This window comes from Alligator mississippiensis, chromosome 14 (genome assembly GCF_030867095.1).
Source record: "Alligator mississippiensis isolate rAllMis1 chromosome 14, rAllMis1, whole genome shotgun sequence".
Lineage (NCBI taxonomy): Eukaryota > Metazoa > Chordata > Crocodylia > Alligatoridae > Alligator > Alligator mississippiensis.
Genome location: NC_081837.1, coordinates 9,170,038 through 9,182,543, shown reverse-complemented (window position 1 = coordinate 9,182,543; position 12,506 = coordinate 9,170,038). Strand labels below are relative to the sequence as shown.

The 12,506-nt window shown below is 42.9% G+C and overlaps 1 protein-coding gene across 4 annotated transcripts in view; it reads left to right on the top strand.

Moving 5' to 3' along the window:
- Window positions 1-12,506, top strand: part of PITPNM3 (PITPNM family member 3) — a 317,984-nt gene that overhangs the window by 176,195 nt on the left and 129,283 nt on the right. For 2 of the 4 annotated variants that reach the window (XM_059717441.1, XM_059717444.1), the window contains exon 4: window positions 6,361-6,411. The exons of 1 other annotated variant lie outside the window; for it this stretch is intronic. In XM_059717441.1, coding sequence (XP_059573424.1) covers window positions 6,361-6,411 — 51 coding nt within the window. The remainder of the gene's footprint in view (window positions 1-6,360; window positions 6,412-12,506) is intronic. One more of the 4 variants, XM_059717442.1, reaches the window with a different exon arrangement.

Below are 12,506 nucleotides of genomic sequence, written 5' to 3'. Positions count from 1 at the left end.
CAAATGGGACTGAAGAGCTTTTTGTGGAAGGTAGTACAACCCTGGCCTAGAGGTGTTTTAATATTGCTCCCCTGCGGGAGACCATTGAAGCTAATCTTGAACATTTTACTAATTTCCAGAGTAACAGTTAAGTTAAACTTGTTTGGAATTATTTCTGAGAAAGGATAGTCGAACCTGAACAACATTTTTATTTTTCCCAGCACTCCTTCAGCATTTGCCCAAGGACCTTAAGGAACATACTACTTCTTTCAGGGCCCGTTTTCTCTAGTCTAACACTCGTTCTTCTTTCTTTCTTTCTTTCTTTCTTTCTTTCTTTCTTTCTTTCTTTCTTTCTTTCTTTCTTTCTTTCTTTCTTTCTTTCTTTCTTTCTTTCTTTCTTTCTTTCTTTCTTTCTTTCTTTTGTTTTGTGAAGCGATACAAGCTTCTAGAACTTCTAAGCTGACTCCATCAGCATAAAAATTTAAATTCCTTCAACCTTTTTTCTTTAACACCCACGAAGGCAAGCCTGTTCTGTTGATTATTTTTATGTAAATGTAATTATTTCAAAATTAGATTTATAAATTATTTAGATCTTTGCTGATCGGAGGCTGTGAAGTGTAAATAATGGACGGAAAGTTAAATGTTCCGTTTCTACTAAATTATTTTGGAGAAAATGGAATTGTAGTTCCAATAAAAGATCCCCTTTTTGTAACCTGTATTCATGTGCTCACGCAGTCACTACAGCAAAATAGAGGTGATGGATCTCTAATGGTTTAAAGGTCTGTTGTCATCTGAGCACATAGAAAGGAGACAATGTGAAATAAAGGGGCTGGAAGGAGCCTCAAGGGATAAGACCAGCTGCCCCTGGAGTAGTACCGCAATGTAAAGGTTAAATAGCTGAACAGGTCTCTAGTATCTTAAGGAGTTTTCCATGATGGGGGTGGGGTATATTAGAAGAAACAAATTTCCTGGTTTTTTTTCTCTGTCTGGAGAATGGAAAGGTATTTCTTGAAGGTAGTTTCTATTTCTGGTCAGTCGTTGTTGCTGTGTGTGGCTCTGTAGGGTCTCGATACTTCGTGAAGTAGTTTGCTATAAGTGACCAGATGGCTCCACTGTTTAACAGTTTCACAGCGTGGATCAAATTGTGAAAGGCTTCAGATAAGTAACTCTTCACGCCCCTTACACCCGCAAAGAAAGGACTAATAGGCATAAATGTGTCTGAAGCCTGGGCTAGACCACACATTAAGTAACGTGCAAAAGATACGTCATCAGACTTGAGTGTGTCCCTTAGCTGCACGTGTTTCTATAGCTTGAGGCAAAGTTAATGCTCCCATGTAAGTGTGAAGAGTATATTAAAAAGAAGAATCAGTTTATAGCTAAGGAAATATCTTCAACTAGAAGGTGCCTACATTGAAATGGTGTTGGGTAAATACATTTTTTCTTACCATTCTCCTTTCCCTTTTCTCATGCCATTTCTGGTGCTTGAGTTGTAATACGTGCTAAGCTCATGAAGTCACATTTTCATCCTAAAGCTCCTAGACACAAATATGCAAGGGCTCTTTTGTTGAAAAATAACGCGGAGTGAAAACATGTTGTAGCTTTTCAAGCTGAAGAAATCTAGTGACATTATTTAGCCTTTGAGAACGAGCATCTCATTTTGAGTCTGGTATTTTTTTTTTTAGTTTAGTTTTGTTTCCATTTTGACTTCCTTTTGTCCCTCTCTCTCCCTTCTTATTATCTCAGTGGCAAAATGGAAATAGTTATAAAGGGTGGGGAGGAGAAAGGAAAACTGGAATTTTGCAATAACATTTGAATGAAGAGAAAAATTCCCGATGACTGACAATGAGTTAGAAAGCTGTTTATCCATTTTGCTTTTTGGAAATCTGCAGTGTTATTTTAAACTTACAGAAACATTTTCTGCTCGCACTGGTTTTGTGGCATAATGGACATCTTGTAGTTTCATTGCATTTTGTGTGTGTTGCCTATGATATGCTCATGGCTCAGGCCTTGTTTTTAAGGCCGCTTTACAGGCTTTTCCAGAGACAGTGACTGATGGCTACTTCACCTCAACAATTACTCCTCTGCTTACAAGGCAGTGCAGATAACGTTTTCCCCAGTAAGCTAAAAAGGAGATAATGTTTCTGACCGGGCTCTTTGGCAACACCGCAGCCCACAAAATGCTCTGGTGAGGAACTGATAAGTGAGAGAGATTGTATGGGAAGATTGAAAAGAGGTTAATTCAGACAATTTTCTTGCCTGAAATGTCAGATGCCAACAGACTCTCTTTGCTCACCATTGTAGCGTAAAGAATGGAGACCGGCAGCTTTTTGTTGCTGCAAATTAAAGGGACTATCACATTTTCTGTCTCCAGCCCTGTTCCATATTGCAGGCTTACTAAGAGGCAGGGATGCTGGCTGTAATAACCTGGGAATATGCATCACAGGGAGGGAGAGGGAAACTGGCTGAGCCGCTATTTTTTTTTTTTTTTTTTTACTGATCTATCCAACAGTGATCAAATGAATGGATCCGAACCCCTGAGACTAATCTACAAGGTGCTAGTTCTCCCCGAACAATCTGTGAGACAATATTTCAAATAGGTTGACTAAAAAGAGCATGTACTTTATTCTTCTTCTATAAGCAATGCAGTGGCTTTAATTGAAAAAGAGAAAGGTGCCCTTGTGGTTAACGATACACAATTGAATATAATTCCCTGTTCTGCCACAGGCTCCCTGTATGATCTTCAGCCAAGTCACTTGATCTCTACTTTAGTTCCCCATTTGGAAAACAGAGTTCTTTTCTTTCCATCTCCCTGTGTCTGTCTTGTATCTCATGGGCAATAAAGTTTTTGAAGAGGGAGTATCTCTTTTATGTGACTGTACAGTACCCGGTATAATGGAGCTCTGATATCTGCGTAGGGCTTCCAAGGATCTCCATAATCCAGGTATATGGACGTTATTAGAACTAGTGGAGACATTACAGAGAGCCAGCGCAACTGTTTTGTCAAAGCTTTTTACAATATGTATAATTCTGATGACCAAAAAGTCTTATAACAATTTGCCAACAGCTCTATTAAACATAATTTCAATTAATTGCAAGTGTTAGCTGCCCATAGAGGACACTTGCTCTTATGCACAGTATAAACATCTTCTTGTCTGAAAGGATAATTACTAAAAAACCTGGGAGCGGAAAGATGAAGTACCAGATTGTATAAGTAAGAAACACTACTTGTTGCGTCTGGGATGTAATCCACAATTTTCCCATGGCTTTTGACCCAAGGAGCTGCAGCTTATTTTTGTGATTTGATTGTTTTTACCTGACTTCTGACTGTGTTTAAAATATTCCTGTCTTGTATTAATGCTTGTTGTTTGACTGTGCTCCGATTGACTTTGGATTGGGTGCTGCTCATTTGAAAAAGCAGGCTTGGTGGTGGTGATGGTGTACTGGGCCATTAAAGGCCCAGTAAGGCAGATGGCTGAAGCATTTAATCCCTACTAAGCTGAAGGCATGTTGTCTGGATAAATCAGTTGGGTTTATGTTTGATATGATGAGACTATGGAAGGATTCATGGTAGGTTGTGATCTGTTAGGTTCTGAATTATTGCTATCACCACCTTGTTAGACTAATGGTCATGTATCAACACTCACCACCAGAGCTCCGGTTCAAGTCCAGGTGAGGAAAAAGGAATCAAATGACCAACCCCTCTTAATTCCAGCACTGAGGAAATTTGACTGGTTTCATAAGAGCATCTTGCTTTGTCTCTGATCTGCCAACCAGCAAAATCAACAGGTTTTTTTTCAGCTGGCTTCAATGGGCATGAGGCTGAGCCTTAAGCATCTTGGAAAGAGTTCACTAGGCTTTGAGAGGTGTCTGGCATGCTGGTTCTAGTAGACGTGTTAGTGGCTGTTGTGTGTTTCTTAGCTTTCTCGATTCAAAAAGGCTGGGAAAAGGAAAAGGGTAGTAGTTTGGCATCCTTAGACTGACAGATTGCAGACAAGAGTACTCAAATAAAAAAAAAAAGCAAAGAAAAAAAGAGTGTGTGCTCTGGCTCTTCAAAATCCCTTTTTTAGAGGATGAATTTCCTTTGAAAGAAAGCGTGCACATTCTGGAGGATAGAAAAACCATGAACGGTCGAGGACTTTAGTCTGATGGCTTGATTGACATAGTTTTTGCCCATACAACTACATAGTGTAGGACTAAGATTTTTGTCATGTTTTGTTTCAAACTAAAATAGTTATACTGGTATCTGCCCCACTGTGGACATTGTTATTATAGTACTACTGTATAGCTTATTACATTTCCTGTACATACATTTTGGTATAAGAGGGTCCCCCACAAGGAAGCTTGTACTGATTTACCTATATTAAGAATTAAAGTGGTACAATTTATGTATGTTGACAAGGCCAAAGCTCTTAATTACATTGATCTGAGTGTGTGAACTGCTACAGAAGTAATTCCATCTCACTATTAATAGCAAATACTCACTAATTGTTTTCACAAAATGATAGGCAAGACGTAGCCATTACTCTAAAGCCAGAAACTGCTTATACTGAATGAAAGTTTTATTTATAGCATCAATTCCAGTATACTCAGTTTCCAGAAAGATTTAGTGACTGTTTTTTCAAAGGATCACAGTACTTAGAGAGAGAAAAGTCTATTAGACTGAATCCATGTTTGCTCAGTGGCTCGATATAGTCCCAGTTTCCAAAATTAGAAGGATACATGCTAGCTTGAAGTTCATTGAAAATGAAACCACGCTTGAAACTGTAAGGAGTTTTGCAGTTCCCAGGGATCTGTGTGCTTTATTGTTTCTGTAAAATTATTTGAACCTTTGACAATATTGCATTAGTATTTACATTAGGTTTGTCCTGTGTATTGTATTAGGGCTTTGTCACACCTTAAACTTCAAGCTTCTCCAATGTTGATCAGCAGTACTGTTAGCAAAAGCTTAGGGTGTTTATACATGTGCTCCAGGAGTGCGGGGGCGAGAAGCTCTAACTAAAGTACCCTGAGTGTCATGCGTATCAGTGTCCCCACACTGAAAAATGGTTGTGGGGGCACTTTAACTAAAGCTCATTGAACAAGCTTTAGTTAAAGCAGCCCTGCTGCCATTTTTTTCAGCGTGGGGGATGCTGATACATGTGACGCTGGAGTCTGCTCCAATGCACTGTAATTGCAGTGCGCCAGGGCAGCCTTGCTGCACATGTATAGACGCCCTTAGAGTTCACGCGAAAAACATGTTTAGGCTAAAAATCTTTTCCGACTGCCCCGGGGTGGGAGGGAGAGTCGGCTTGGTGCCGGTACCATCTGCTGGGCAGTAGAGTTCAGCAAGGTGGGGAGAGGGGACACTGCATCCTGGGAGGCTGGAGGACTGAAACGTGGGTGGTGCATCTCTGGCGAGTGGCCACACACCTGGGTAACACTGATCGGAGATAAATGCTCTGGAGCGGTATAACTTTAAGATGCCTAAAGGGTTCTTAAAATTAGCTTATATGTCTTAATGTGTGAACAATCCAGGGTGTAAAAGCTCCCTGAGCAGCCTAAAAATACTGTAACAAAGCCTTTGCTGTACTTTAAAATGTACTTGTATGTTTGTGAAAGGGAGCAAGCTGAACTGAAAATTAACCTTGTTAGGCATTATGGTTTATAAGGTCATGGAGCAGAGAGATTCGGAGGACCTTGACTCTTGTCTCAACTTTGCCACGGATTTGCAAAAAGTTGCTTCCTTTCTTCGTGCTTTGGGATGGTGATGACATGTTCTTTTGTAAGAACGGTTTGAGATCCTGTGATGCAAAATATAGTTATAAGGCCCCGACGCAGCAATGAAAAGTACAGGAAAGGACACGTGCCCCCATCTGGAGCCCTAGTTACTTCAGTGGGGTATTGCATGTGGTCAGGAATATGGAAACAGTTGCTGGCCTCAAGTCCAGGAAACCATTGTAGCTAATACTGGCACTTTCCAAAACTGCAGTATTTGGGCCTGAGAGAAGCCTCTTTTCTTCTTCAGAGATTTGGGGAAGGGGCAGGTCTGAACTATAGTGCTGTAAAATCTTAATTTATCTAATGACATTAAATGCGTTACAATGTTTAGTTAATTAAAAATCCAGGGAGTCCCTTTATTGGCAGACTGAATACGTTCCTGCGATCCCCTTTGCGAAGGGGACCCCCCCCAGTCTTTTGGAGTTCTCATTGATGGCTCCAAAATGGCTTTAAACCATTGCCAAGTATCTTTCTACATGCTGAGGTATTCCCACTGAAGTCACTGGGAGTTTTGGAAATCAAATTATGGCCCTTTGGGATGTATGTATTGCAGTATATCAGAAGCAGTAAAAAGCTTGGGGAACATGTAAAGAACATTCATTTCACCTTGTGTTATTTCCTTAGCAGGTGAAGAGTCTGCTTTTTGCTCCTCTGGCTTTCTACAGGAAAAGCAACGTGAGTCAAGGTTCTTTACATTATTTTTTTTGTATACTGTGTTGTGCAGCAAGCTAGAGATAAAAATATAATACAGGACTAAATTATGCAAACTTAAGCCTATTTATGCTTTGTTGAAATGCTGTCGGGGAGGGAGGGGGGATCAGAATTCTCTTGTCCTACATTTAGCTAGTCTTATAACATGTATTTAATCAAGTTACTGTATGTTTTCACTCAATTTTTGTGTGTTGAGTAATGTTTTGTAGCTCCTGTTATTGCTGCAGTATTCTTGCGTAACTGGAAAGTGAAGGTGTTTGCATACTTCAAGGCACATTGTTAGCTGAACAATACGGTGTCATTCTGCATTTTGCACTTCAGAAGGATGGTTGTTCAGTGTACTTGGCCCTGCTGACGGTTATGCCTGCTTCTAGGGATGCCAGGCAAGTTGTCAGGATAGATAGATCTAGGTTTCTGCTGTAGATAGGGTTGGGTTCAAGAATGCTGCCAAACCTATAATTGTTGAGGAGTCCCTAGGTCACAAGGCCTCATCTCAGGACAGATGAATTCAAATATTAGCGTGGTGTTTATTGCTCATACTCTGCTGCCTATGGGTGAAGAGTGTGAGTTGTTCCTTGGCAATGGAGAGCTCTGGGTTTCTTGGAGAGCTTCCACCATTGTCCTGCCTGAGAACCCCTGCAGGTTTCCTCTTCTCCCTGTTTTCTAAGAAATCCGTGCATTGTTTTTCCCCAAACCTTGTCCACAAGTGCTTGCAGTAGTTTTTCACGGTAAATAACCCTTTTACAATGACACGGATACTCTGCCCAGTGCCCACCTCCACTGCCTGGGTATAGGACCATGGGGCTAGTGCTTGAGAGAAGGCTGGTCTTTGAGGAGCAGCTCCTCCTCCACGTTATTTGTCATATAGGACTACTGTGTTTTCTCACATACAGTGAGATGATACATGTCGTATTTTTGAAAGGCAGAATGAAATTAAAAAAAAAAAGATCTTTGCTTGCATTAAGTAACTGAGCAGCCGCAACTGGGGAGTTGCGCCTGGTTATGGTTCTGTTCCCTGCGGATCAGTGCAGACCGTACTTTCATTTTGGCTTGCAAACTGCTGAAATTCCTCTTACTGTATCTTCTTGCCTACAATGCATGCTTCAGTTTCTAGCAGCTGCTTTTTTGGAGAAAAAGGGTCCCTGTTGTATGCAAGAGAATATGGCCTGTTAAAAGTAGAGAGATTGCAGTGCCAGCTCCGTGCTGCCCCTGCATCAACGCTCTGCCTGCCGTTGCAATCCCTAGCCACAGGGCCTGATCCACTCCGCTCCATTATTTTCCTCTAAACATTACAGCTTGTGAGGAACTGAATCTCTAATATATAAAAATAGTCTTTAGCGTTATTTAATAGAAAGCATATGTTATCGCCTTTATGCAAACATATTTCTCACAACAGATTTGTTATTATAAACAGCGAGTCGCAACGCGGCAGATGGCAGAGAGCCGCTTGATTTCTTCTGGGAGTGTGACTATGGAAAGAAGTTTTCTTCAGGGACTGTGGGACCATCTTGTGCTTTTTACTTGATGTTAATTCTCTTGGTTTAACCCCTAAATTCTTTTCAAATAAATACAGCAAGAGATGGTTAAACTGGTTGGCTTATAACTAAACCTGAATATTTAAGGATTGTATTTACCCCTTTTGGAGTTGGTTGATGGCTTACTGTTAATAACAAGTGTCATTGTTGATAGTTTCAAACCTGTCTGGGGCATTTGGCTTGCTTACAGATGTGGGGGGAAACCCCCCACCAGTGCTTTACTTTAAGCTTGGCATGCCCCTGCGCCACACACAGTGCACGCCCAGAAGAGGCATCGCAGTAGTTGAACCTGGCTCGCCCAGTGCCTGTATAGATTGTGCACTTCAACAGGACTTTTTGGTACTTTTATCTAATAGCTGATGGCTTAGATAAAAGCCCCACTGAAGCACATGCTCTATACAGACCATGGGGAGCCGGGTCAAACTAACGTGCTTACTCTTCCAGTAAAGCTCTGTTTTTGTTTTATTATTTTCACATCTGTAGGCAGCCTTGGATACCCAGGTCCCAAAATGCCTTAGACAATTTTGTCATTCTCAACCCTTCTGTCTTGGTCTTTTCCCAGTTCCAGTTGACTTTACTGCGATGTGATCTCCGAACTTCATAGGTACCGAGGGCAGTAGTCGGCCTGACAATGAGCTCCAGCTTTACACTAGGGATATGGTCACAGAGTGCTTTGCTCTTGTGATTCCCTAGTGCAAGTGCACTGCAGGGCCTCTCCTGTGCCCAATTCACAGACGAAATAAGTTTGTAACAGCTCATCTAGAGAGCCTGACACTTTGTCACGAGCTGTTTTGGCTCATGCGTTTTTTTTCCTTGGAAGTTCCCAGTTCAGTCCCTTCCTTGTTGGCCAAGAGGATGACCATTGTGCCTTGATTTTGACTGCCAGGTTATGAAGCAACATTTAATCAAGTCTGCTGGTACGTGCTAATTAGTACGTTCCAGCATCCTCCGTGTCTGATGAATTCAGCATCCTGTGCTTCAACTAAGGCTCGATGAGCATTACTTAAAGCGCCCCATTGCCATTTTGAAGTGCAGGATGCTGAAGACATGAGATGCTGCGGGCACTTTCATTAGAGTGGCTCTTGCAGATGCTCTCATTAAAGTGTCCCCCCACCCCTGGAGCACGTATAAAGACACTGTATTTTCTTTGTTCAGTTTATCTTGGGTTTCATTCCTTGTCCTTCTGTGACTTGGTATCTTGTAATTGGCCAAGACCTCTGTTCAGCCCTGAATAAGAGCCCCTTGCTTTTGTGTCAGCCCAGCTTTGTTTTAATGGGATGTTGCTAACAATTGCCATACTATATTGCATTGTTTTTAATGAGATGATGCACAGTCCAGCATCTGTCCTGCCAAATGATGCTTACTAATTCCTGCTGATTTTTATGATGAGGCCTTATGTCTTTTAAACAAGAGGATTTGTTGATGATTTCCAGAAACGCTAAACTTCTTTTAATTTGCAACTGTTAACAAAATCATAGAATAATTATGACACTGGTTCAGCATGACGCTCGCATTTCAGCCCAGGGAGCTACTCACGCTGAAGTTAACCCATGTGTTTAAGTAGGTTTTTTTTTTTAAATCAGTTAACTATAGAAATTATGAAAGGCTTCAGTCCTTCAGAGACCTCTTCTCTAACTTTATATATGTGGATACTCTTACTTACTATTCAAGGCTTGGTATGACCTGAATGTGTATAATTTCTAGCCTCTTAGGAACCATGCTTATAAAGTAATGAAACTCTTCTATTGAAGGTTATTCCTTCAGCTCGCATAATAAAACTGTACCGAAGGTCTCCAGCTTGATATGTCTCTTGCTAAAGGTCTTTGTGCCAGAGGATGCCTTTCTGACTTCTCCAAATTTTTTTTCCCATTATGGTTTTATTCTACTTAAGTTCCTCGCATCGCCCCAATCAGTGTGATATGCCTGGAGTATATCAAGAAATGGTTATTAATATCTTCCAGAAATTGACTTTCTTGTCCTCTGTCTTTCCCCCACCTTGTCTCCCAAAGAGGAAGTATGTGGTAGGTTCTTGTTTAGGCTTCAGTTTTCTTGTTGCTCTTCATAGACCTGCCTATCGCCCTGTGTTCAAGTTGGAGAGAGCAAGCTAAGAAACAAACTTACTTCATATTTAGAGCAGAAGCTTCTGAGACTGGAAATGTTCATTGCATAGTCACAGGACCTCTAGCCCACCTGGGAAATCTCTCATCAATAAGAGTAAAGCTCATCTGTACAAGAGCTCCAGTGTGTCACAGGCTTGTTATGGGTCATTCATTATTATTAATTTGTGTTAGCACAGTGCCTAGTGGGGAAGATTTAGCTATTTTTAGCCATGTTGAACTTGAGGTGTCAACTGGGTATCAGAGAGGGAGGCTGAGACTTTTGTCTGGGTGGAAGGAAACAAGTATGGAGTGGAGCGGTAAATTCACGTAATCGGGATCGGGGTTGTCCGCAAGCAGAAGCTCAGCAATACCACCCTGAGATAAGGTGCAGAAGGAGAAGACAAGGGTACCAAGAGCTCTCTGGGAGACGCACAGAAAACTGGAGAGAGATGAGGGATAATCTGAAAGAACAGCTGCAGTGGTAAATGGACAAACCTGGAAATCAAAGGACGGCCAGATTTGAAGAAAAAAGAGCTTGGTCACTGGTCTGGAAGGGCTTAGGTCAGGGGTGGGCAAAATGCAACCCACAGGCCAGATCTGGCCCGGCAGTTAATTGTATCCAGCCCACAGCTGTCCCTGCAGTGCTTGCATGGGGCCAAACCCCACCTGCTCCCTCCCAGCGCAGCCCACGCTGTGTTCTCACCTGTGCCCGCTGATGGCCTGGGCCCTGGGCAGCCCACGCATCTTCCCCGTGGGGCTGCCTTCCACCCACTCAGCCACCTGCAGGTGGCTGCTCGTTGCATTGAGCAGGCAGAGTGGGTGGAAGGCAGCTGGGAGCTAAGGCAGGAGCCGCCTGGCTGCAGCTTCCCTGCCCAGCTGCCTGGACATATGGTGCCCAGCATGCACATCCATAGCTGCTGCCACTTCCCTGCACTACCTGCTGCCCATGGCAGCACAGCAGGGCCTGGACGAGGAAGACAAGGAGCTGTTGGAGGTGAGCACTAGCAGCAAAAGCAGCTCTGCTGGGAAGCTGTTTGTGGTGGCTGGGGCTGGGACCAGGGCCACTGGTGGGCATGGGGCATGTGTAGGTGGGAGCATGGTGCAGGCTGCCCCAGGCAGGAGCGGGTGAGGCTTGGCCCCCTGAAGAGGGCCACGGGGGGCAACCACAGGCTGGATGGGGGGCTAAAGGAGAAGTGGACTACACCTGCACTTGCACTGAGCTGCCAGGATGAGCTCTGCTCTGTGCACACCCTGCCTCTCCTCCCTCCCCCCTTCCACCTCTGCCTGGCTCCCAGGACCTAGTGTGCAGGCAGCCTCCTTCCCCTCCACTCCATGCCTCCCATTCCCTCCTCACCCCCACCCCCTCCATACACACACCTGGTACACAAGAGTAAGACTATTTTGTGTTATTATGCAATTGTCTCTATATACCCTACTCAAAAAAAATCAGGACAACAGTTATTTTTTTAAAATAAAAATATTCTATAGTAGATGTTTGATTTTTATTACATGATTTGTTTTCATCTATGATTTTTTTTTAATGATATTTTCTGAAAGATGTTGTGTGTGGCCCTTGACAGCTCACCAAAACTTGTTAAATGGCCTACCAGCCAAAATAATTACCCATCCTGGCTTAGGTCAAATTCACAAGCTTTTATGTTGTAATTTCTTTCCAGTGTCCAGAACTTTTTGGTGATTCATTGATTGTGAGGCTGGAAGAGACCTTGGAAAATCATCGTGTCCAGCCCCCTGCACCAAGCAGGAAACATAACTGGGGGTTGGGTGACCCTGGCGAGGTGACTGTCCAGTCTCCTCTTGAAGATCTCTAGGGTAGGTGATTGCACCACCTCTGGAGTGAGCTTATTCCAGTCTGGACACCAGCTGTGAATAAGTTTTTCCTTATGTTGAGCCTGAATCCATCTTCCAGGAGTTTGTGGCCATTACTTCTGGTTTTCCCCTCGGGTGCCCTGCTGAACTGTTGCTCACCAAGCCCTTGATGTACTCCCCTAGTGTAGGGGTAAGCTGCTACCAGGTCCCCTCTCAGCCCTCTTTTCCTTAGGCTGAAGAGTCCCAGGTTACTGAACTCTTGGAATATAGATGGGTGGTTAGTGTATGAAAATGGAGCAGAACGATGGTGCTTATAAAGGCTTCTCAGATTTCCAATTGTTTTTTAGCGAACTAGGGCAACAGCTCTTCTTGGCTTTTGGTTCTCAGTTCTGTTAGCTGTAAGCATCCAGGATTGCTGATTCACTTCCCTACCTTGGACAGTTCCTTGCAGAGGGTTTTGGTGGTTTCAATGGCAAGTAATAGGAAGGGCCTTGTGCTTTGTAGATGCAGCCTCAGACAGGTTTTGAGGAATGTGTCGTTTCATCTGGTCTGTATCAGCCTTCATTTTCTGCTCTCTCTGCTAGCGTTTGTGTGACTT